This window comes from Myotis davidii, unplaced genomic scaffold, assembly GCF_000327345.1.
Source record: "Myotis davidii unplaced genomic scaffold, ASM32734v1 scaffold962, whole genome shotgun sequence".
NCBI lineage: Eukaryota > Metazoa > Chordata > Mammalia > Chiroptera > Vespertilionidae > Myotis > Myotis davidii.
The window spans coordinates 5,864,679-5,888,665 of record NW_006295559.1 but is presented as its reverse complement, the minus strand read 5'-3'; the positions used below and the strand labels follow the sequence as shown (position 1 = coordinate 5,888,665).

At 42.0% G+C, this 23,987-nt stretch overlaps 1 protein-coding gene across 5 annotated transcripts in view; it reads left to right on the top strand.

Moving 5' to 3' along the window:
* Window positions 1–23,987, top strand: part of CPNE4 (copine 4) — a 347,198-nt gene that overhangs the window by 217,520 nt on the left and 105,691 nt on the right. For all 5 annotated transcript variants that reach the window (XM_015568113.1, XM_006770195.2, XM_006770197.2 and 2 more), the window contains 2 exons: window positions 2,855–3,034; window positions 21,516–21,587. In XM_015568113.1, coding sequence (XP_015423599.1) covers window positions 2,855–3,034; window positions 21,516–21,587 — 252 coding nt within the window. The remainder of the gene's footprint in view (window positions 1–2,854; window positions 3,035–21,515; window positions 21,588–23,987) is intronic.

Below are 23,987 nucleotides of genomic sequence, written 5' to 3'. Positions count from 1 at the left end.
GAGCCTCGCGAAAGGGCACAGGCTGGGCTGAGCAACCATCTCCTCCCCCCTCCTCCCTCCCTCCCCCTCCCCCAGTGCACGAATGTCATCACTGAGCCTCCTGTGTTGTCATAAGGATAATAAGATAGTGCCTGTCAAAAGATTTGAATGGGTACTTTACCTTAGGACCTTAGGATGGCAAGTAAAAAGATATAAAAACATGTTCAACATCATTAGTTATTAGGAAAATGCAAATAAAAACCATAAAGAGATATCACTACACACCTAATAGAATTTTAAAACTTAAACATACACTTATCTTACCCTAGGTATTTACCCAAGAGAAGAAGAACTATATGGCCAGACAAATGCTTGTACATGAATATTCATGGGAGTTTTATGTGTAATAGCCAAACTGGAAACAACCCAAATTCCCATCAAGGACTGTTACTCAGCAATAAAATAGATGAACCGTTGATGCACATAACAATGAGTAAATCTAAAAGTAATTGCCTGGGAATGTGGGAAGGGAGGGATGACAGGAAGGAGTTACAGAGGACCGTGAACCAACTTTGGGGGCAGTGGTTATGTTCACTATGTTGATTGTGGTGATGACTTCACATGTATGTACATATGTCAAGCTTGTTGCATTGCACCCTTTATATAGATGTGATTTATTATATGTCAATTATACCTGAATAATGCATATTTAAAGTAAGAGCATCTCGTAAGTATTATCTATTATAAACTTTAGTGCTAGATTAAAAAATGTTGTACATAACATTTTTTAAAAGCATTTCATCAAAAGCAATATTCAATGATTGAGTCTATCACCATCATGCAATAACCTAGCTGCATTTTTCATTTTCATTTTCAAGGGATGCTCATGAATAAACTTGAGTTAAGGAAGACAGTCCAGACTTTGAGGTCAGGAGACATGAGCTCATGTGCCCACTCTATCACCTGATATTTGACCTTGATTTTTCTCATATATAAAATAATGTCCAGTTACATCCCATGATTTCTGTGAGTGTCAAGTTAAAAATGGATGTGAACATGTTCTGAAAGCTATAGAGCAACATGAGTATATCAGGCATTATGAGTAGGGAGGAGAGGTGATAAGAACACTTTTTGAAGACTTGGTAACAGAGAGCCAGCAAGATTAAAATAAAACTTAACAAAAACCAAACAAACAAACAAATAAACAAGACCTCACACCAGAGCAAGGGATATACCCTGCATCTTCTTAAATCCTTTACTCTGATATTCCTGTGTCAGAATTGCCTGGGACACTCTTAAAAGTACAGATTTCTGGGTCCCACCTTATACTACTGAATCAAAATTGCTGGGGGAAGAAACAGGAATCTGAGTTTTACAGAAAGCTGCTTGCTTGATTCTGGTGCAACCAGTACATCAGTCAGTGGACAGTCTTTTGGAAACAATCACCTTGACCTTATCACATCAAGGAGAAACATGAGCTACCTTAGGCTCTTATGCTCAGATTCAACCTGGCCTCCATCTCCAGAAAAGATCATCATCTGCCATAATGGCTGGGATGCAGAAGGGCTTGAAACATCTTTCAAATAAGCATTTAGTTTTGAGAGCGTGTCTTCTATCATCGTTCTCCTTCTTTTCCTGAGCACCGATGTACTGTTAGGATTTTTACTGGCCCTGAGATTATCTTTGGAAATTACCTACCTTGGCAATGCCAATGTGTATTGCTTAATTTCTTTCCAACCAGTCATTTTCTTCAAAAACACCTTGTCATTCAGTGTTGCATGCTGGGAGCTTGCCTTGGATAGTCTGTCGGAGCTGCATGGCTTGATGCCACTGTGAACTTTATACCCATGTGGGATCATCATTTGAAAATCAAGAAGTGAGAAGAAAAGCAGAAGGGTCGGTGCAAATCAGCCATTTGTCCCATTTGGGGTGGTTAAAGCAGAGGGAAATAGACCAGAATTGGATGGACTATGAGCCTGCCTTTCACTCTATTCTTCCATCCACAGGAGAGAAGGTCCCTTGTCTGTGTCTTAAGGATATCAGATCCACCTAGAAATTATTTCTTGGGGATCATTTTGAAATTCTCTATCAAAAGATACCATATGAATATAATTAAATAACTTATTATATGCTCATTCTACAAATATGGACCAGATGTTGCAAAGATATGTCTAGAGGTGAGGCAGGGAAATTCATGGAGAGAGAAGAGGTTGGAAACTGGAGAATGAGTGCCCCTTACGAATAGGGCAGTTACCACGTGTCGCCATGTGTGAATTGGCTTTTCATCCTCTAATTCTCACTTTGTTGATAAAGAAACTGAAGCCTAAAGAATCGAAATGACTGAGTAAACATGATAACCCCAAAGTAAGGCATACTCAAGACCAAGGCAGTTATCTTCATATCCATTCTCCTGGCCTTTTTTATGCTGGGAATTATGAGTTACATATCCTATGTAGAGTAAGATTGGCTAAAATGGGCACCTACACAGTCATTTACCATTACTGTGCCACCAGACATCACTAATCTATGACTGATTTCTTTCTTCCTAAGCCCACATGTGCCCTCAGACTCTGTCATTCTAAGGCTCCAGGCAGTCATTAATAATTAATCCATCTTGCTGGCCTATTACCTAACAACACTAAATCTTTAAATACAAAGCTTCAGATTATCCCATCTAATAAGATTTTCCTCCTTGAAACATGGCTCATTCTCTGAGGGTCCTTCCTTGAAGATTTTTGAACTGCTTGCCATGGTGACTTGATGGAACGTATTTATGGTTTGCGAGAAGGTGAAGCACCATAAAATTAATTTGCCTAAATGTTCATAATAAAAAGCCCTAATCCTTGATGGGTTTTCTCTCCCTCTCTCCTTGCAGGTTGACAGAACAGAGGTGATTCGCACCTGCATAAACCCAGTGTATTCAAAACTGTTTACTGTGGACTTTTACTTTGAAGAGGTGCAGCGCCTGCGGTTTGAGGTCCATGACATCAGCAGCAACCACAATGGGCTGAAAGAGGCTGACTTTCTTGGTGGCATGGAGTGCACACTTGGCCAGGTGAGTCAACAGATGTCCCTTCCTTCCTCTCGCCTTTGAAGGATCTTTCTTCCTCCCATTTTTTCTCTCCTCTCATTCAGCCCATGCTTGTTTTCTCTTGGTTTTATTTTCTTTTACATGCAACATTTTATGATTTCCCATGCACTGTCATATCCATTATCTATATAATAAGAGCCTAAGCAACCGTTATAGTGGAACGACCAGAATGACCGGTCACTATGACACTCACTGACCACCAGGGGGCAGATGCTCAACTCAGGAGCTGCCCCCTGGTGGCCAGTGCGCTCCCCAGAAGCCGGCTCACAGCTGGCGAGCACAGCAGCAGTGGCAGGAGCCTCTCCCACCTCCAAGGCAGCACTAAGGAGCAACCAGAAGCAGGCAGGTGGTAAGGAGTGAGGAGTCCCGGACTGCAAGAGGGCACAGGTCAGGCTAAAGGATGCCACCCCCTCACCCCCCGCCCCCTGCCCCAAGCCCCAGTGCATGAATTTCGTGCATGGGGCCTCTAGTATTTACATAAGGATGGTGCTACAAATATGTGAAGAGTTACCTATTTTGCAAAATTAATCATTTTTCTGAATTCTTTCATTTATTTAACAACTTTTTATTGAGCACCTACTCTGCTCTGGTTGTGTGTCTGTGTTAGTCATATCCTGATACATTGTAGATTTCCATCTCCCAACTCACCTGTGAGAACCCACACACAGGGAATATTGTGCATTTACATGTATTCCAAGCCTCTTGTGCCCAAAATAGTCCAGGACAGGGGCTACATAGATATTTGGTGAACAAATAAATGCTTTTACTTAATCTTCACAACACTAATATGAAGTAAAAACCATAAGTGTATATGTTTGTCAGTGAGAAAACCAAGGCACAGAGAGGTTCAGCTTAAGCATCACACTAAAAAGTGGCAGAGCTAGAACGTGAACCGGGTCAGCCTCCCTCCGAATCCCATCATTTTGCTTCTATAATACCCTTCCATTTCCCTTCCCTTCCCTTCCCGCTGTACCCAGAACTTTAGTAGGTGTTCGGGGAAGATCTAAATGGAGACATAGTCCCTGGGTCCAAGTATCAGACACTCTTGATTGCAGAAGGCATACTTTATGCCTCTCAAATAGAGCAACTTATGATGCTCCTGAAGCCACAGCGAGAGTAAATAATGTGGACCTGCAGGGAAGGGAGAGCTTTCTGCTAGCTAGAATCAAAGAAGTCATTGTGAGACCAACTGCTGAAAAAAATATAGTTCAGGCGTTGGAGAAGAAAGTAAGATAAACAAGGCAGAGAGGTCAGAACAACTGCGGCAGGGGAAGGGGTGGAGGACACCAGTTTCACTGAACCAAGGCCAGACGCCGATTTACTGTGAAACCAGTGAAGCCGCACTTGAGAGCCCCTTTCTCCTGTGGATTCTTCAAGGCTCTGTGTTACATTTTTATTTGTAGTTTTGTACTTTTTTTCTCAAAGAAGGATTCCAAATTATATGAGCCTCTAACTCCATGAAACCAGCATCGGTTCCATGTGGAGATAAAAGTCTGCCTGGTAGAGAGAGGGCACATATGCATGTGGGTTTCTTTATTTGTTTTTACCAGGCCTCATGCCACTTGTCGCTAAAAAGGAATGTCTCCCAGGTGAACACTGAGGGACAAGATAGACAGTGTCCTCAGTTACCCATTTCCGGCGAGTATAGTGATTACTTCCATAGGATTCTTCCTTGTTCCTTTAATGAAAGGCAAAAGCCCAACGTGGAAGTACGGCTGAGGGGAGGCAGACAGGGAACCTAGGGTATATTTCACAAATATAAACTCTCTTGTGACTTTTGAACAGAATTGTCGGCAGATAGTTCCAGGGTCCTGCCAGGTACAGCATCCAAAAAGTAGCCATTGAGTGAATAAATGAGTAAGTGAAGGCGTTTAAAGTGGACTTCTGTAATGTATAAGTAAATTTAAAAGGTGATTAAAATGGCATCTTTTAGAGACATAAATGAGCCACTCCAAGATTTTCCCTAGATGATGGGTATCCCTTATGCATAAAAGTCAAATCCTGTCCCAAGAAATAGATGTAGATCCATGTAAGCGTCCTGTCAATAAGTGATCTTTTTCATCCAAAGCTGTGATCATTTTGTCTGTGCAAATGACCCTCACGCTTACATCTTCAGTCTCTCACAAACCTCATCAAGTCCTTGACCCTCTACTTTGTGCCAGGCGTTGTGCTTGGTGCCAGTATATAGTGTTGAGCCAAAACACATTGTCCCTGCCCTCCAGCAGTTCAGGGTCTAGTTGGGGATAGAGAGGGAAGCAAATAATTACACCAGCAATTAAACTACAACCATTATTCTTGCTAAGGAGACAAATAGGAGACCAAACATTAAGAGAATGGCATTAGGTGGAGAGGAGGTCCTGAAAGACTTCTGATGGGAAGTGATATGTACAGTGAAACTTGAAAGGAGGGGAGAGTGCATCCGGTGAGAAGAAAGAGGAACACAGTCCAAGCAGCTGGGGATATTATGTACCCCCTTTCCCAGGCCAAACTTCAGGATCCTGTAACCTGTCTTCATTTCATTCATTTAGCAACTCATTCTGGATTGCGTTGAGAATATACTTTTCATCAGTTTATTAAATAATTTCTCTCGTAATTAACATTTATTTTTATACATATTTATCTGGTCCCCTACCTAGTCTACAAGTTTCTTAAGGCCAAGGCCACATTCAACACTTCTTTGTGTCTAATGGAACACCATGTTTTACATATCTTAAGTGTTCAAGTCAAATGTATTGATTAGTTAACTTTGAAAAAATTTTTTAACATGATAAGGTTCATTCATTTATTCATTATTTTTCAACAAGCTTTTAGCAAGTGCCCTAGCTATGCCAAGTACCATGCTAGGTACTATAGATACAAAGATGAAAAAGACAGAAGCCCTGTCCCAGAGGAGCTTATCATTAGCTGGAGACACAGACTAGGAAATAAACAATTAGCATGCATATTGCTAAGTGCTATGTTAGGGGTGTTTCCCAGGGCCTGTGGGGGAAAGACACATCTCTGCCTCATGGGAATCTTACTGATGGATCATCTTACAAAAAAAAAAAAGTCTGGAACTGAATCTCTAAATGATAAGTATCAAGGATTCTCCTGGCACACACAAAGACATAGCAGAAGAAGGATGAAAGAGAACATCAACATATCCAGTTGATCATATGAGCATGGGAAAGAGATAGAGGAGTCTAGATAGGAGAGGAGGAGCCAGACCATGAGGCTTTTAAATACCTTTCTCTAATGTTTGTAGAACATGGTGGACATAATGCACTGGAGGCCCTGAAGGGTTTGAACTAAGGAAAGGTCAAGATTGGATGTATGTACTAGAAAGATCACTTTGGCATTCCCGTGAAGGATGGATGGGGGAGGATGGATGTGGAGGCAGAGAAATCAGTTAGGGAACTAGTGCAGGAACAGGAAAGAGATGAAGAGGGCAGTGGTCATGGAGGTTGAGAAGAGGAGAGCCAGAGAAGAGCTCATCCAAGGAGGAGTACTGAGATACCTGGCTTAGGTTACTGGTTTGGGTTACTGGTGAAGTCATATGAGATTGAGGAGTGAGTTGGGGAATAGAATGTGACGCTGGCACGTTAAGCTCGGGATGTGTATGGAGAAACCAGGTCACAAATTGGTGGCTGACCACGTGGGTCTGGAGATAATAAGAGATTTAGTAGCTAACTCCCTGACGGTGGTCATTGGTAGCATGGAAGGAGTGAGATCCATCAATAAGAATGCTTTAGTTTTATTTTTGGAGGGAAATTTATTGAACATATAAACAAATCATAAAGGATCTTTTTTTAAAAAATCATTGAGTATGTAAGAACATCTCTACTCTCACATAAAAGTGTAAACATGATGTTGTCTTAAATTCAAAAACTTTTGTTGAGTGTTTCTATGTGTAGAATAGCATACCAGATACATGCATTTGTAATGAGATCTTTGTGAAGGGCAAGCAGTACTCTTAACCTCCATAGTTTCAAAGATTCTGACATTTTGGTATGAATGAGAGTTTTTCTCTGTGTTTTTTAAAGTTGTTCTCTCTGGTGTGATCAAGCAAAAAGAAAAACCATCAACATTTTTCTTCTTTAAACTCCTTGTACTGCTTAGTTAGACAGGGAATGACTGGATGTAGGAGCTGTTGAACAACCTTAGGAATGGTATGGTCAGACCTCAGGCACAGTTCTGTAATGCTCGAGTATACATTAGGCTAGGAAGTCTAATGGTCTAGCATTAAATCCCAGCTCAGCTGCTCTCAATTGTATGTCTAGAGCATATTCCTGTAGCTACTTAAGCCTCAGTTTCCCCCTTTACAAAATGGAGATAATAGCAATGCTGGCCTTAAAAACTTTTGTAAAGATCAGCAAAATACATACAAGGTGCTTAGCAGAGTCCCTGGCACAGAGAGAGCACTCAGGATATGGAAACTGTTATTAAGGTGGTAAGAATCAAGGAAATGGTGGGGAAATTGACACTCGTAGGGACCAACATTGTTGTTAAGGAGTGAAGGTGGCAATAAAAAGCATGAACAGAATGTGTGTGTGTGTGTGTGTGTGTGAGAGAGAGAGAGAGAGAGAGAGAGAGAGAGAGAGAGAGAGAGAGATTTACTTTTCTCAGACTATTTTCAAGTAAAAATGGTTTCAAATCAGGGGCAAGTGTTCCAATTCCTACCTGGCCACAACTGATGCTGAAAAGGAGAGAGAAAGTGACTTCCCAAGACCCAGGCAGCAGTCACACATTCAAAGCCTGTTTCCTCAAAGCTGTCTACAGGTCCTTGCTCTGTCCATCTGCGATTGACACGTTCTCACTCTGCCATGTGAAACAGCAGGACTCGTGGCCTTTGGGGAAGGAAAATAGCAGCCCCAGGCATGCTAGCAATTGGCATTGACCATGAAGTTGGTACAAGCACAGCAAGTGACTTAGCACTGAGCAATTATGCCAAAGGAAGGTTCACGTCCCCCAAGAGCACTCAAGGCAGAACTGCATGTTCTCGGCAGATGGCTGAGGGGGGCAAGTCACAGGGATGCAGGGCGCTTGGAAAGCTGTGTCTCCTTCTGGCTGAGCGTGGAGAAATCCTTGGATTTCTGTTGGCCACAGGGAGACCAGGAGCCAAGCCTGCTGCCCCCAACAGAGGGCATGTCAAGGACACACATGGCCCCTCACCAAGTAGAACAGCCAGCTGATCTCCTATAATACAATGACTTTTTTTTCTTTCGCTGCTTATTAACTGCTTCACTCATCCCAATATTGTTCTACCCCTTCATGTACCGATACAGTGGCCAATGAGTCTGAAAAAATAAAGTAATAAATACAGCAGCTAACTTTCTATAGGTCCTTTTATTTACCAGCCACTAGGCTAGGCACTCACTATACCTCAGTCCCTTCCCTTCTCCATGCCTTGGAGGACAGTTATAATTGTGCCAAGTCCTCCTCTCTTCATTGCCACGTGGCTCTTCTTTCATGTATTCCCCTCCAAAGTTCAGAGAACATCTGTTTAAAGAACCAAGAATGTCCTGCTTTCTGTTTTCATACATGGAGCAGGAAATCTGTGACCCCTTGAAGTAATCTTAGACTGTCTGGGGCCTCTGACCCTCATTCCCGAGAGAGCTCATGTACCATCTTCCCTCAGAGAAGCTGTTCTCAGATTTGAACTGCATCAGATTTTCCTAGAGACGTATTAACACACAGAGGGCTGGGCCCCTCCCCCAGAGTTCTTGATTCAAAAGATTTAGCGAGAGACCCAATATTTGTATTTCTAAGTGATGGGGATGCTGTTGATTGGGGCCACACTTTGGGAACCATTACCCCCGAGCCTTGGGAAGAGGAATCTAATGAGTATTGGACACTGTATCATTAGTTTTCGTTGTGAAAGAACTAATAGTTGGGCCAATTGTCTGGAGAAATTAAGGAGGACAAAGAGACCATCTGGAGAGCAGGAAAAACAAGTTTCATAAAGTTGACAGTCCCACAAAGGACTGTGGACATGGCTTTGAGCTTATGTTCTTGGCGAAGGTCTAGATTTCTGGAGTTTGCTCTTTCATCCACTAAATGTAGCTGAAGGCCTATTATCCAGACTGTGGGTTCCTTTCATGACACAGGTGAGTGTTAGGGTGGCATCAGCCACAATGGCCCCTTGAAGGATGGACAGACCACAAGTTGTCAGCGGTCAGTGGAAATTTGGTCTCAGGGTGGGGTGAACCCAACTGGAGTACACTGGGGTATGACAGTGAAGAGGGTGTTATCCAAACTCTGTGTCATGCCCATAGTATGGTTCTTCAGATTGGCATTTTGTTGCATAACATCTAATATCTTCATGGCATAAAATTGACGGCCCAGGGAAGTCAATTTTACACGTTACCCTGGCAACTCATTTACCTCTGCTTCTCACAGGAAAAGCTTTTCCTTTGCAGAATTAGAGTAAGCAGAAGCTCCATGAGTGATAAATTATGTTACAAGTCAACACCATCGCCACAGCTCCCAGGAACTGGCTGAGAAATCCTGGGCAGTAGTACTGCTTCCCATGCTGACTGCTGTTCTGTTCATTGGTGGGTGGGATTCACATAGAATGATTGTGAGTGAGCAAGCCTTTAGTTCTCTGAGGAGAACAATTAATTATTTTTTGTCTTTTTCTCTGCTATCTTTGTCAGACAAGTAATCTTCTTAAAACTCAGATCCTAGGAAAATTCCTCTGCTTTCTCTGGAGTCCACCATTTGTACCTCCAAATCTTCTTTTTGACATCCTTGACAGGAGTCTTGAGCCCTCGGTCCTGGATCTGCCACCAACTCCCTGTGTGATCTTGGGCAGCGTGCTTAACCTCTCTGATGTAGTGACCTCATTTATAGAGGGACGTTTTGTTCTGATTAACCTCTAAGTTCTTAACAGTTCAATGTCAATGATTCTCATTCCTATCTTTCCTTTCCCCTTGCCTCTGAAAGTAAGCATTGTCCCTGCATTCTCATCCCTTCTTAGAATGCTCCCTGTTCCCACCCCCACCTCATCCCCTGCTCTTCTAATCTATGATATAGCATGTCATTCAGCCACAGACTGTATCTCCTCCCTAAGAACCCCCTCCCAGGAAAGCAATTCTTCATGTCTACTTAATTTCAAAGATAGTTTTTAAAAGATCTGTTTTATGGCAATTAAAATGGACCTGTGTTTAACACCCTGTTCCATATACATTCACAGTAATAGGATATCTCTCCTAACTCCTTATGATTACATGGAAGAAGGGCAAGAGATCTGGACCTGGAGGAGAATTTGCAAGGACTGATATGTCACTACTGAAAAGCAACTCTTTTTTAAAAATATATATTTTTTATTGATTTTTTACAGAGAGGAAGGGAGAGAGATAGAGAGCTAGAAACATCGATGAGAGAGAAACATCGATCAGGCGCCTCCTGCACATCTCCCACTGGGGATGTGCCCGCAACCCAGGTACATGCCCTTGACCGTAATCGAATCTGGGACCCTTCAGTCCGCAGGCCAACCCTCCATCCACTGAGCCAAACCGGTTTTGGTTGAAAAGCAACTCTTGATGTTTGTTGTGGTCCCAACCTTTTAAACCAGATGGTTCAGGGTAGTTGGCCCCCAGTTCACCCCACCAGTGTGCTCTCGACCTATCTACCCGTACAAGGAGCCGTATATGACACTTGATTTTGTTTTTTAAATATGTTTTTATTGATTGCAGAGAGGAAGGAAGAGGGAGAGAGGGATAGCAACATCAATGATGAGAGATAGTCATTGATTGGCTGCCTGTTAGACGACCCACACTGGGAATCCAACCTGCAACTTGGGCATGTGCCCTGACCAGGAAGCAAACCATGACCTCCTGGTTCATAGGGTGACGCTCAATCACTGAGCAACACCAGCTGGGTGCCACTTGAGTTTGAAAGCAGCTCCCAGGACCTCTACCAAAGCTCCCAACCGGCTTTCATTCCAATCCCTGTCACCCACTCAGAATGACTAACTGGAAAAATCCACTCTGCACCCTGTCTCCATGGTGTTTACGTGTGCCCTCCCCATAATTTAGTCCTTGCCTTTTCCCTGCAAACATTGTCTTGCTATGCCTTCTCAGTTAGCATCCTTGAGTGCCTTATACAAAAATACTCTGTACTTGAAGCATGAGACACTATAGCACCAAAAAGTAAATCCTCAATATGCCAACTAACCAAAAACTCAATTCACTAAATAATACAGTGGCCCCCAACTTAATTCTCCACCAATTATTTTTATTTACCAAAAATAAGATTTTGAACTATTTACAAAGTTATTTTAATTATTTTAGAACTTGCAAATTTTGTTGTTTGTTTGTTTAGGCTACTTATGAACTTTAGTTGCTGATTATCATAAACATTTCTGAGTATCCAATGTATCATAAGACTAAACTATGTCTCCTCTCCCAAAGGGGGCAGGGAGGGAGGGGAGACGGTACCAGCTCTTAAAGAACCCATTTCTTCACAGACCACAGGAGTAGGAGGACATGTTTCTACAATACTAGTAAATCTAGTAAAAACATCATAAAACCTGCCTGCTGATTTCAGGGAACTCATATTCAGGTAGAGGGGTATGACACTGCAGTATTGTATCGATTCTTAAACATATGAAGAACTTCGAAACATGCAAAGGATCCTAATTTGGGGAATTTGGGGGAAATGCTTTGGCTGAGGTATTTGTGAGGCTGTGCTCTGTTAGGTGTTTGAGAGAGCATTTTACAGGTGCCGCAGGTAAAGCTGGGTCCCCACGGCACTGCCCCCAGGGAGAAGGCTTTGCGAGGGTAGTCTGATGCTCATTGTTTTTAACACTATTTTTGATTACAGAAGAGACCCCGGAGGGCTGGGAACATTAATAAGGAATAGGTTAAGGAAGCATCCATGGAACTGCATGAACATCCCTCCCTCAAAGTCTAGAATCTCCAATTCAAACCTAATTAGGGAAAAAGAATATTTTTATTAATAAAGTTCAGGGGAGAAAAAAACCAATAACTGCTTGTGTTACACAATCACTCCCAGGAGTCTTGGTTTCAGATTTAAGGACAAAATGAGGGCAGGTGTGAATTCATTAACTATGTTTTGGATGGAATTTGAACCTTTGGGGCATCTATCTCTGTGTACCAGACAGGTCGGGTGAGATCCTGAGTGAGCTGGTTATATGCTTCACCCCCTCTTCCTTGGCATCTGCCTCCAGGAGCCTGAGGTTTGCACACATTCCCAAGCCAGTCATCAGGAACAAAGGAGCGGAAATTCTTCAAACCTCTCCTCTCTCCAATGAGATTCAAGCCAGGAAAAGCCAATATTATAGTCAATTTGTTGTGGGGTTCCAGTGGAATCAGAACAGCTGGAATTGGGGAGGAAGAGAAAAGCAGTGCTGAGCTTAGCCAGGGTCAGCTCTTTGATGCTCTGGTCCTCTGCTCAATCCTTCCAAGGGGATCCATTCTTCCATGTTGAGTATCCTGGTAACAACTGTAGGGTAAACCAGTACTCCATTCACCAAGGGCTAGGCCATCCCAGTTTATACCTATTGCTGTGGTTTCATTATTAGAACTGTCCCCTTTCATTTTCAAAAGTGTCCCAATTAGAATATAATTGATGGTCCCTATGTGATAATAGGTCCTTTTCCTAGCTGACATTTACTAAGAGCTGATCATGTGCCAGGCATTTGTGAGCTTGGTGCTATCAATGTTATCATCATCATCATCATCATCACCAATAGGCCAAGATTACACATCTCCTGACATGGCAGAGCCAAGATGCAACAATAGGTATTTGGATTCAAATTCAGAGTGCTAAGCTCTTCCTCCCTTACTCCTAAACTGTACTAACGTTGAGCTTCCATTTCATGTACTTAATAAGAAAAATGTCCATATGCCTTTACAAATCTCCCAAGTCTTCCCACTGATCTTCTCATAAGCCGTCAGTAGAAGGGAGGAAGGCTGGTATTTGGGGGCCTTGCTATAGCAATTGTGTTGTGTTCAGTGAAGCCAGTGTGTCTCTATTTGATAGATCAAGAAGTAGGCATTGAGAGCTCAACTAATTCATCTGAGATCGTGCCGATAGGAAGTTGTAGAGCTAGAATTCAAACGTAAGTTGATCTGATATCAACACCTGCCTCCCCATTATGCCACATTGCCTACCACACTAAGTTCAATTTCCACAACGCTTTGCAGATTGAAAAAAGTGGAGTAGCAATCCTACCTAAATGCTATCACTGTAAAACTGCTCAGAGAGGTCAAGACAGAAGCAACCTTCCCGCAAGTTGATAAATTGACTCTGATATCTCAAAAATCTCTCCCTCCTAGCTCAGGAAGCCCTGTGACATCCACCGGCAAAGAGATACCCCACTTGTGAGTGTTTATCTGAAATAACCCTGACCTCATTCTTCCCTCATTAGAGACTTGTTGCTCACTTAGCAGTTCAGGTTAACAATCAGATGGAAATAACTGATATGAATGCATCCATCCATCCAGTTGTTCATTCATTCAATGAATGATGCATTTAATTCAGACAATAATAATGAAAAGCTAATATACATATATTCACTCATTCAAATACATATGCATATGTTTACCCATGCATGTATTGGGCACTTGAGATATGCTAGACACTCTTCAAATAGTGCTGCCTCAGCCATGAACAATGTTGGCAAAGCCCTACTCTCATGGAGCTTACCTATTCCTACATAATATAATAACAGATAGTAATAGCCCTGTGAAGGAAAACCAGCTGGGATAGGAAGAGAGTGGTGGGAAGGGGGCGGGTGCTAATTTGGATAGGAATGTCAGCAAAACCCTTTCTAAGGGAGAGACCAGAATAAAATGTGAGCATTCATCATGGAAAGACATCCAGGAAAGTGTTCCAGGCAGAGGGCAGAAGAACCGCTCGTACACACTGCCAGACCCTATGCTAAGGCTTTGCAATGTTTCTTCGTTTTCCTGCTTACCACCTAAACCTCAAAGCCACTTGCTTAGGTGCACATCATTTCTAAGTGGGGGAGCCAAGAGTTAAAACCAGGCCTCCTGACTCTCAGACCACATCCCTACTATTGCCGGCCGAGCAATTCTGTGCCTTCGCCAGTCTGCAACGCTTGCCAGCATTTTCAAAGCAAGATTTAGACAATGATCACTAGGAAGAAACAACTGTAAAGCCTGCATCATCCATCTCATTCAGATCTCATGTGCCCTTGACCTGGCAAAATGCTCCACCCTGGGCATTAGGCTGCTTGGGGATACAGCTCTTTCCTCTTTCTCTTGAGTGCCACATGGTGTAACTGGGTGTTAGGCAGAGGAGCGGGGGGCGGGGGAGATGGTGGCTTCTGATTAATAACTGAGCTAGGTCATTTGTGGTGATGATGGGGCCTTACCCCCATCATCAGAGGCACAGGTGGATAATTAAGGCATATCAGTCCTTAAATCCCTCTCAGAGACTCTCCTTTCCTCCACCAGATCCCTTGCTAATGAAGTCAGAGAAAGGGTAAAAGCCTGTAATTAGACTTGAAGTAATTAGAACCCTGCTTAATAGAAAGCTTAAGACAGGAAGCCCAAACTAGTAGATTACCCAATGCTCCTGTCATTCCGAATCATTCTCCCTAGGGTGGTTCTTTTGTGGGTCTCCACTGGGGAGTGAGACTTGTACTGAATTTACATAAAATGTATATCCACACATACTCATGTTTTATGTCCTCTCCCCTGAATGTCTGGGAACGTTTCAATATTGTACCTTTCTTGCTTCCTACACATTTACCCATTAATAAAAGTCTAACTCAGCAGAACAGATTCATTTAAAATTCCTTTTCTATAAATCTTTTAAATCTGATCATATTGAATTAAAACTGTCTACATGCAGTTCTCACTTTCTAGCTCAGTGCTTCTCAACTGTAATGTGCATGCAGATCACCTAAGGATTTTGTTAAAACGCAGATTCTGACTCAGTGGGTGGGGTGGGGTCTGAGAAACAAGTTTCCAGGTCCTGCTGCTGCTGCTGCTGCTGCTGCTGCTGCTAAGGGGCCACATAGGATAAGAAGGGGAGGACACAGTGTGAGAAGCAAAGGAAAAGTTCTTCTCAGTCCCACAGGCAATTTCACTTGCCTTCTCCAGGGGTGGGGAACATCTGGCCCTCAGGCCATATAAGGCCCACTAAATCATTTGGTCTGGCCCTGCCAAGGCAGTAGGGATGAGTGAATTAAATGTTTGACCAGATACAGTATAGCAGGCTAATTTTTAAGTTGATAATTTTGTGTGGCCTGCGAATGATGTTATAAATATCCAAGTGGCCCTTGGCAGAAAAAAGGTTCCCTACCCCTATCCCAGAAGCTATTCCCAACTTCTAATGTGGAAATGTGGATCTTGAAGAATGAAAACAATTTGCCAATTAAGGGGAGAAGATGTGAGTAATCCTAGGCAGAGGAAATAGCAAAAGACAAAGCATAGTCCTTGAAGGGGTTTTCTTTTTATGCTCTTTAAAATATTTTTTAAGATCGCTTCTCGGCCTTTTGGCTAAGATCAAGTGTAAAATATTTTTTAAGGCTTCCCTTTATTGATAAGACATACAAGAGTGGTGGGGGGAGACATATATACTACTCTTTGTAATATTTTAAGCAATAAAATAAAAAATTTTTTAAAAAGACAACAGGAGGCCTCTGTGCTCAGATAAGAGTGTGGGTATTTGGGTCAGCGGTGGGAGAAAGGAGACCAAGAGATGGGAGGATAGCACCAAGAGAAGGCTCTTCTGGCACAGTATTTACCCTGAGCAGGTCTGATGTCTACCAGAGTTCAACATAAGAATATTGGGTGGGGGGATGAAATTCAGTACATAATGCTAAGATAAACTCCTTAGGTAAACTCCTTAATTTCTCAAAACTTTACTTCTCTCATCTCAATTGTTTGGGGGCAAGAGCAAGTTTGATCATTAAATTACAATAAATGGGATAAATGTGTAAGAAGCACTTGACATATTATCAGACACAAATTAAAATGTTTTGGTTGTTTTCCCCAGAAACAGTCAAGCATTAGACAGTAAGTAGATTATTTGGGAGGTGAAAGAAACACCAGAAGGGGAGTGGAGTGAGACAGGAAAGAGAAACCAGCCAATAAAACAAAGGGTGCATTGTCTAACAAATTGCCACTGGATGCAATTGTTGCTTCAATAAAGACATGAATCCTGGTTTTTGCTTTTTTTTACGAGTCCTTTGTTTGATCTCTTACCCCCCTACCTCCTGCCCCCCAACCCTCCCCGGCCTTCCCGATGCAGTTTGACACTCTGTTTGAGGCAGCTCTGCCTCTGTATCTATTATTGTTCAAAATGAACTAAGTGTATTAGTCTCTATAGGGATGCCATACTCTGGGAAAACACAGGCGACTATGTAGAACGAATACCACAGAGTCACCACCCAACCCTGGAGCAAAGAAGCTGGAGGATTTCTGTACCAATGATGATCAATCATTGGTTAAGGCCCATTCCAAATGGTGTTAATAATCCCTACTTCCAGCCTGCTGTGCCTGTGGACAATGGACATGGGTATCAGAGAAAACCTTCAGGCAAAGACATGTCCTGCCAGTTCTGCAATCATAAGGCCTGAGGGGATCTATCTGCTACAATGAGACATTAGGTATTAGTCATTCTGCTAGTAGCTTTCAGAACACTGGTCAGGCTGTTTTTGACCAAGGGGTTCTGGGGCCAAACAATTGTAAGGAATGCTCAGTAGAGGGTTGTCCTTGGGGATTTTCCACTAAAGCTCTATTGATGTCTGTAGTTGAGATGCCTTTATAATCCTGTGATTTCCAGACTTATTATAGAAAGACTTTTCCAATACAATATGTAAACTTTTAAGGAATGAAAGGTCTCTGATACATGCTTTGGAGATTATCAGTTCTGGCTAATAGAGATGTGACTGTCAAGTAAAGGTGTTTTTAATCTGTTCACCACTGTAGCCCCAGAACAGTGTCTGGCACAGAAAAAGTTTTCAATCAACGTTGCTGGTGCAACAGAGTCTTACAGCGATTTCAAAAAAGCATCTGAAAAATATGTTCAGTAAAAGCAGTCTCATGAACAATAACTGCTTAATCCCCAAAATGACTGTTTTGAAAGACTTTGAAAGAAAATCCAGTTGAATATACATACACTTGTTGAAATATTGGCCAAAACATATCTTATTCTCCTGGCTCTGTTCCCATTCATCTAGATGAAAGAGTAGACTTCTCTATAAAATGAGGACCTATGCTTTCAGAATTTGTCTACTTCATAGGGGAAGAACCACTTCCTCCCCATATCCATGTGAGCATGCAGATCATGGACTTAATGGGACTAATGTCCCCCTGGTCCAACTTTGCTAAAAAGAGCGTTCCAGCTTCTATTTCCTCCCCCTATATGTCACTCTTGTTGAATGCTAAGGATTGCAGCTGTGACCCCACTAAGGGGTGAAAATAATCAAATTAGAGGACTTCTGACAAGCACATCCCCTTTATCTTGTTGCCAAGTACAGCTAGTTATATATTTGTTGGCCTCAAATGGCAGCTGGGACCAGGGTAAGTCCTTGTCATTCTTTCTCATCCTGTCAAGACCTGAAGCCTTTATGAGCTTGATGCAGTTGCTTCCGCTGCAACAAAGCATATAGAAGTGGGATTTACAAACAAATGGGCGTTTCTCTATAGATCACTTCTCCATCTGGGCATCCCTACTATTTTTTCCCAACAGTTGTGAGAATGGCAGCATCACTGTTGTTGATCACGATTATAAGGAAAGGTTTCAAACCCTAATTATCACTCATTCTTTGGAGCTGAGATGGAGGCCTGGGGGCTGTAAAGTGACTTTAATTGCCTGCTTGATTATTCATTTGTATAGCCAGTTGCCCACTTCTTAATAAGGAATATTTCCTGTGCAATTGCTTACCTTCCTAGAATTTGTGAAAGGCAGGAGCTAGAGCACAGTAGCATTCTCTTCACACCCTACAAGTGGAAATGCTGGCATTTCTAGGTAAGAGTGAGGGGAGAACTGTGACCATCCAGGTTCTCACTGGTTAAGTCTTCCTTGGTTTTCCTTGGAGAATTGTCTTGGAAGACAGTCCGTAAAGACAATCTACCCACACCTAATAACCCAGTGAGTGGGTTATTGCAGTGCTGAGAGGGTTGTTGAGGTCACTTGGAGCCATACAGGTAGGTAACCAATGTGAATGAAACACAATAACAATGGGCAGAAGTATTTCTGAGACCAGATTTATTTCAGAAACGAGGTATGTTGCCTCTCTTTGGTCTGACGTTGACCTGGCAACTGCTTACTGGTGGCCCTCATTTTGTCCTATATTTATTGGTCTTCTTCAGCCCTCCTTGCTGAAAAACCCCTAGAGAGAAACTAGAGTCTTCTAATGCTATTTGTTTTCTGTTTCCTCTGTGTTTTGGTTCATCTCAAGTTCAAGAATAATGTCTACATTTTTCTAGGAAATGGTAGCTTTCATGATCTGTGAATGGGGAGGGAGAAGGGATAATGATTTGTCTACAGAACAAGAGCAACTGGCAAGTTCTTAATGAGCAGGGTGGAAAGGATGAGGCGTTTGGATTCAGAAATGGCTATAGGATGGAATACAAATTCCTTTATGTCCTGAATTTTTCATATCATTTTATTGATAGCCAGCTGTAAATAAAAAATCTTATGATCTTGCCGTAACTGGTTTGGCTCAGTGAATAGAGTGTCGGCCTGGGGACTCAAGGGTCCCAGGTTCGATTCCGGTCAGGGGCATATACCTTGGTTGCGGGCACATCCCCAGTGGGGAGTGTGCAGGAGGCAGCTGATCGATGTTTCTCTCTCATCGATGTTTCTAACTCTCTATCCCTATCCCTCCTCTCTGTAAAAAAAATCAATAAAATATATATTTTTAAAAAATCCTATGATCTTAATAATTATGCTACACTGCCCTTAACTAAGGCCTTCAGATTAATTCATTCTTGAGGTCTAACTTGATTATTTCTTTACAGTCTTCTACATGGGTAAGCACACTAACATGGTATCCAGGGCTTAAAAGCAAACACATGTAGTACAAATCCAACTGTGAGAATTTTCTAAATCTGTCATGAGTTTGCTTACTAGTCCGAATGTTGCTAGAGATCAGTTTCTGAAGTCAGACCTATGATAAAATCCCTACATCTTAACTCTGTGTCTTTGAAAAAATTACTTAAACTCTCTGTGCCCTATTTTCCTCATTTAGAAAAAGAAATTAATAATACCAAATTTTGGGGGGTGTAAAATTAGCACCAAAGTGACCACTAAATCAAAACATTACTCAATTTCTCATTCCCTGCAAACGACTCTCTTCCCCACTTCATAGCCAGACTTAGTGAAAGAATTGTCCTCATGTGCTTGCTCCATTTCCTTCCCTCTTCCTTCCCTCTTCAACCTGCTCCAACCTATTTTCTGTTCCAAACCTGATCATGTGTTCTTTGACCCCAAACTTAATGTAGTCTTCTCATATCCCTTATCTTAGTGAAGGGCTCGCCCATCTGATCTAGTGATGCACTTATGATGCCTCCCTCTTCCTCCACATTCAGTCCATTTCTAAATTCTGACTAAAGTTTTACATTTAAATATCCCATAAATCCAGCCTTTTCTCTCCATCTCTACCATCTCCTGCCTAGTCTCCCACAAGAGATTCTTACATGGACTACTCCCATCCACCCCACCATCTGTGCATTCATTTCCCCACCACCAGTGCCACTCCTTTGGGACGAGTTCTCTTTGTTCATTTGACCATTTGGTTAATTCTAATCTCCTTCACTAGAACATAAGCTCCATTCTATTCGTCATGCCTAGCACCAAGCCCAGCATTCAGTAAGGGCTAAGTCAATATTTGTAGAGTGAATAAAGCATCCGCCACATAATATGCACGGCTTAAATGGGAGTTCCCATTGCTGTCCTTGTCATCATCACCATCATCACGAGGTGATTTTTTAATATAAATACTCTTTTCTCTTCCAGTCAGAGCTAACTAAACAATAGTGTCTTTAAATCTGCTTGCCCTATGGAAGTTCTCTGAACTTTTTGCATTTGACTCTAGCACACGCAGAATTTTCATTGCTCTAACACGGAGACAAAAAGATATAAGAATTTCAGAGAATAGGTTTGTCTTCCTGCTTTTCAGAGTGATTGCCTTTCTTCTCTTTGTGTAAATAATATGTGTATTGTTACCTAATACTGCATTAAAAAGTCACCCCCAAACTTGACAACTTTTAAAAAATAAACATCTCACAGTTTCTGTGTGTCAGGAATCAGGTAGGGGTGAGGGGGCAGCATGGCTGGGTCCTCTGGAGCAGGGTCTCTCAAGGCTGCTGTTGAGTTATCCAAAAACTCAACTTGAGGGGGGACGTGCTTCCGAGCCCACTCTTGTGGCTGTTGGCAGGCCTCAGGTTCTCGCTGGCTGTTGGCTGAAAATCAAGTCTTGTCCACATGGGCTGCTCTCTAGGGCTTCTCATAGCATTGCAGCTTGCTTCCCCTAGGGGGCTCTGAGAGAACCAGAAATGGTGAGCAAGAAGACCGGCACATCCAATTGGTAACTTAATCTCAGAAGTGACATCCCATCACTTTTATGGTATTCTGTTCATTAGAAACACGTCATTGGATCTCTCCACACTCCAGGAGATGGAATTACACAGTGGGGTGAATAACAGGAGGTGAGGATCATTGGGAGTTGCCTTAGGCAGAAGCTGCCTAATGCAAGGGGTGACTTTGTTCTCTCTTAGGCACGAGCCTGGCTTTTCACTTGATTCTTTTAAGCCTTTTCTCCTTTGGGAATCATGGGTAGCATATCCATCAGCCTTATCATACTTCTCTTTAAAAAAAAAAAAATGAAGAGGGGAGGAGGGGGATGGGGCAGGTTCTGCTAAAAATAGCTCCTAATATAAACAATTTTAATTGTCATTGCACGTTGTGCATTAACACTTAATCATGGAGATAACCCCAATTACTTATATTGGCTTGTCTGAGCATCAGTTTCCTGATGACTTATTTTATAGCTTCCTAATGAATATATTAAAAATAGAACTCGAGAACTAATAGATACAAAATGTGTATATTTAGATCCTGGTTTTCTTTCCCTCGCTGTACCCCCAGCCCCCCACTGTACACAGAGGTTGTAGTACTGATTTGAGATCATTCTGAAACTTCATCTATTTTATCTTCATGTACATAGATCCAATGTTTGCCATCTAACTTTGATATAAATCCCTCAGCAACAATTAAACCACCTCCTAAACTGACTGAGTTATCTGTCATTCATCACACATTCTCTTATGTAACACACCATAAGAGGAAAAGGGGAATACCTGTTTTTAGGAGAGGTTTGTGGAAAGTCCTTGGAAAATCAATGCACATGGATGTCACCACTTCAGGCAGAACTGAATGGAGAACTTTCAGAGGGAACTTCATTAAGTAGACCTGCAGCTGTATGACCACTGTCTCCACCTTCTGTTTCCTTGTGCAGATTGTTTCCCAGAGGAAGCTGTCCAAATCCTTGCTGAAGCATGGGAACACGGCAGGGAAGTCCTCCATCACGGTAAGCCCCCCCATGCATCCATCTGCCAGGTGCCTGGGTGGAACTGGCTGAGCAAACCAGACTTGTGCAAAGCAGACCCCGTGGCTATTGGGAGCTGATGCCACAATCGTGCAACTATCCAAGCCACCTCTTTCTTTTTTTCCTCCACCTGTCAATACAAGTTTGACCTTTGCATCCCTAGGGAAAAGGGGTAAAGAAAGGACCTGAAAGTAAAGCCATTTACTTTTACTGAGCACTTCTGCAATTGCAATATAGGTTCTAGTGGGGAACAGCGATGGAGTCATTGAGCTCAGTAAGAACATGGAATTGTGTGGGGTTTTCACATCATCAAAACTACCTATCCCTGCCTCTCATTTCTCTAAGAATTAAAAATTTGCTCTAATCACATTTAGTCCAAGGTTTGATTTGTTGCTTCAAGACCAGAGAGCCCAGCATTCAACTCTTTTCTTTAATATAATAGTTTGGAGCTATGCTGTCCTATTTGGTAGTCACTAGCCACATGTGATTATTTAAGCTTACGTACAATTATTTAAAATTAAATAAAAGCAGATATTCATTGCTTAGTCCCACAAGCCGCATACGAAGTGCTCAATAGTTACATGTGGCTGGCAGCTACTATTTTGGATAGTGCAGATTGTAGAAACTTCCTGTAAGTGTAGAATTTCTATGGGAATTGCTGGGAGCACTTCTAAATAAAATCTTACATTTTCCTATATTTGAAACATTGACATCTTGTATTAGAGCCTTTGAGAGAGGCAGAGAAAGTAGTCGAGCCAGTTAGCTATGTGAATCTAAATTGCTAGGGAGATAAATTGCCGGGAGGCAAACTTTTTGAGTTCCTTTGAACATTTCTTTTTAACTTAAAAGTGACTGATTTATTCTTTGTTAATGTAAGCCACTTTTTAAAGGAAAAATTCCTGAGAATTCCTAGTGGTGAAAGTTATGACCATTCTTACAATAACTTACCTGAATTTGTTGCTTAAATATTTGAAATGATGCAGTCCTGTCAAAGCCTTCTCTTGACTGCCATGCTCACTGATGAACAAATGGTTCAAATGGCTTTGAAGACCCGCTGGGTGCTCCAAAGATCCAGGGACCCAAAGGCTCATTCCCAAAGCCCACAAACCCAGAGAAGCCTGGGGTGTTTGATTTTCCATGGGTCTCTGTCATGGGAAGGAAACCTCACCTTGCCACCTTTTTCTCTAAGGTATCTTGGAGATTTTCTTCCTACACACATCCCAGAGAAACTTTATCTCCTTAATTTTAAATAATTAAATATTTCTCGTAATCTTGGGTCTTTGGATCAAAACAGTGGCTCTGCTAGCTTTTGGAAAACTCTTGAAAGTATGTACAAAATTTTCTAAGCTTCTGCAGATGAAGATCATAACTTCCATCATCTTTCCAAAGGTGTCTGTGGCCACAAAGCAATTAAAGACCACTGCTCAAGTGGAGTGTAAGAGGCATGAAGGTGACAAGGTACAAAAGAGGACCAAATGGAAAATCTACATAGGGTGGTTTCTGGTTTACCAAAAAAGTTATTGAGTTTTTACTGCTTATCTGGACTCAGGTTTCCTATTTCTTAGGCAAAGTTTTTGGCTTTACTATTAGGTGCAAAATAAAATTTTCCAGAGGCTAACAATGTGAACCCAACTTATAATGGGAAAGTTGAGCTCAAATAGATTGGAGATATAATTGAATTAAAGCTCAGTGGCTTGACATAAGCAATTTGTTGAGGGTATCCATGTCCTACACCTCTAAATGCCTGGTGAGGCCCTAAACATTATTTATGAATGGTTGAACCTATCTGTAACTAGACAGTCCTTAGATTTTTGTCATTATTGTTTTTCTCCTGTCTTTCCACCAATTTCTGTTCCCAGGCTTTGAGAATCACTGACTATTAAATATTGGAAAGCAACTTATTATGAAAGAGGCTCTTAGATAATATTATATTTTCACTTATACCTAAATCTCTGTCAAGAATTCTGTTCTTAGTTAAGGTCTCTCTCTCTCTCTCTCTCTCTCTCTCTCTCTCGCTCTCGCTCTCTCTCTCATCTCATCTCAGGAAGCCCCCTGGCAGGCGTGGCTCAGTGGTTGAACATTGACCTATGAACTTGGAAGTCATAGTTCAATTCCCCATCAGGGCATATGCCTGGGTTGTGGGCTCAATCCCCAGTGTGGGGAGTACAGGAGGCAGCCAACCAGTGATTCTCTCTCGTCATTGATGTTTCTATCTCTTTTTCTCTCTCCCTTCCTCTCTGAAGTAAATTAAAAAAGAAAAAAAAATTAGAACATTTTTTTGATGGCCATATAATCATTGGTTTAGAAAGGACATAGAGACTGGTTTATTTCCCTATCCCTTGTTGGTCTAAAAACAGTGGGGAAATGTTACTGCTCCTCCTT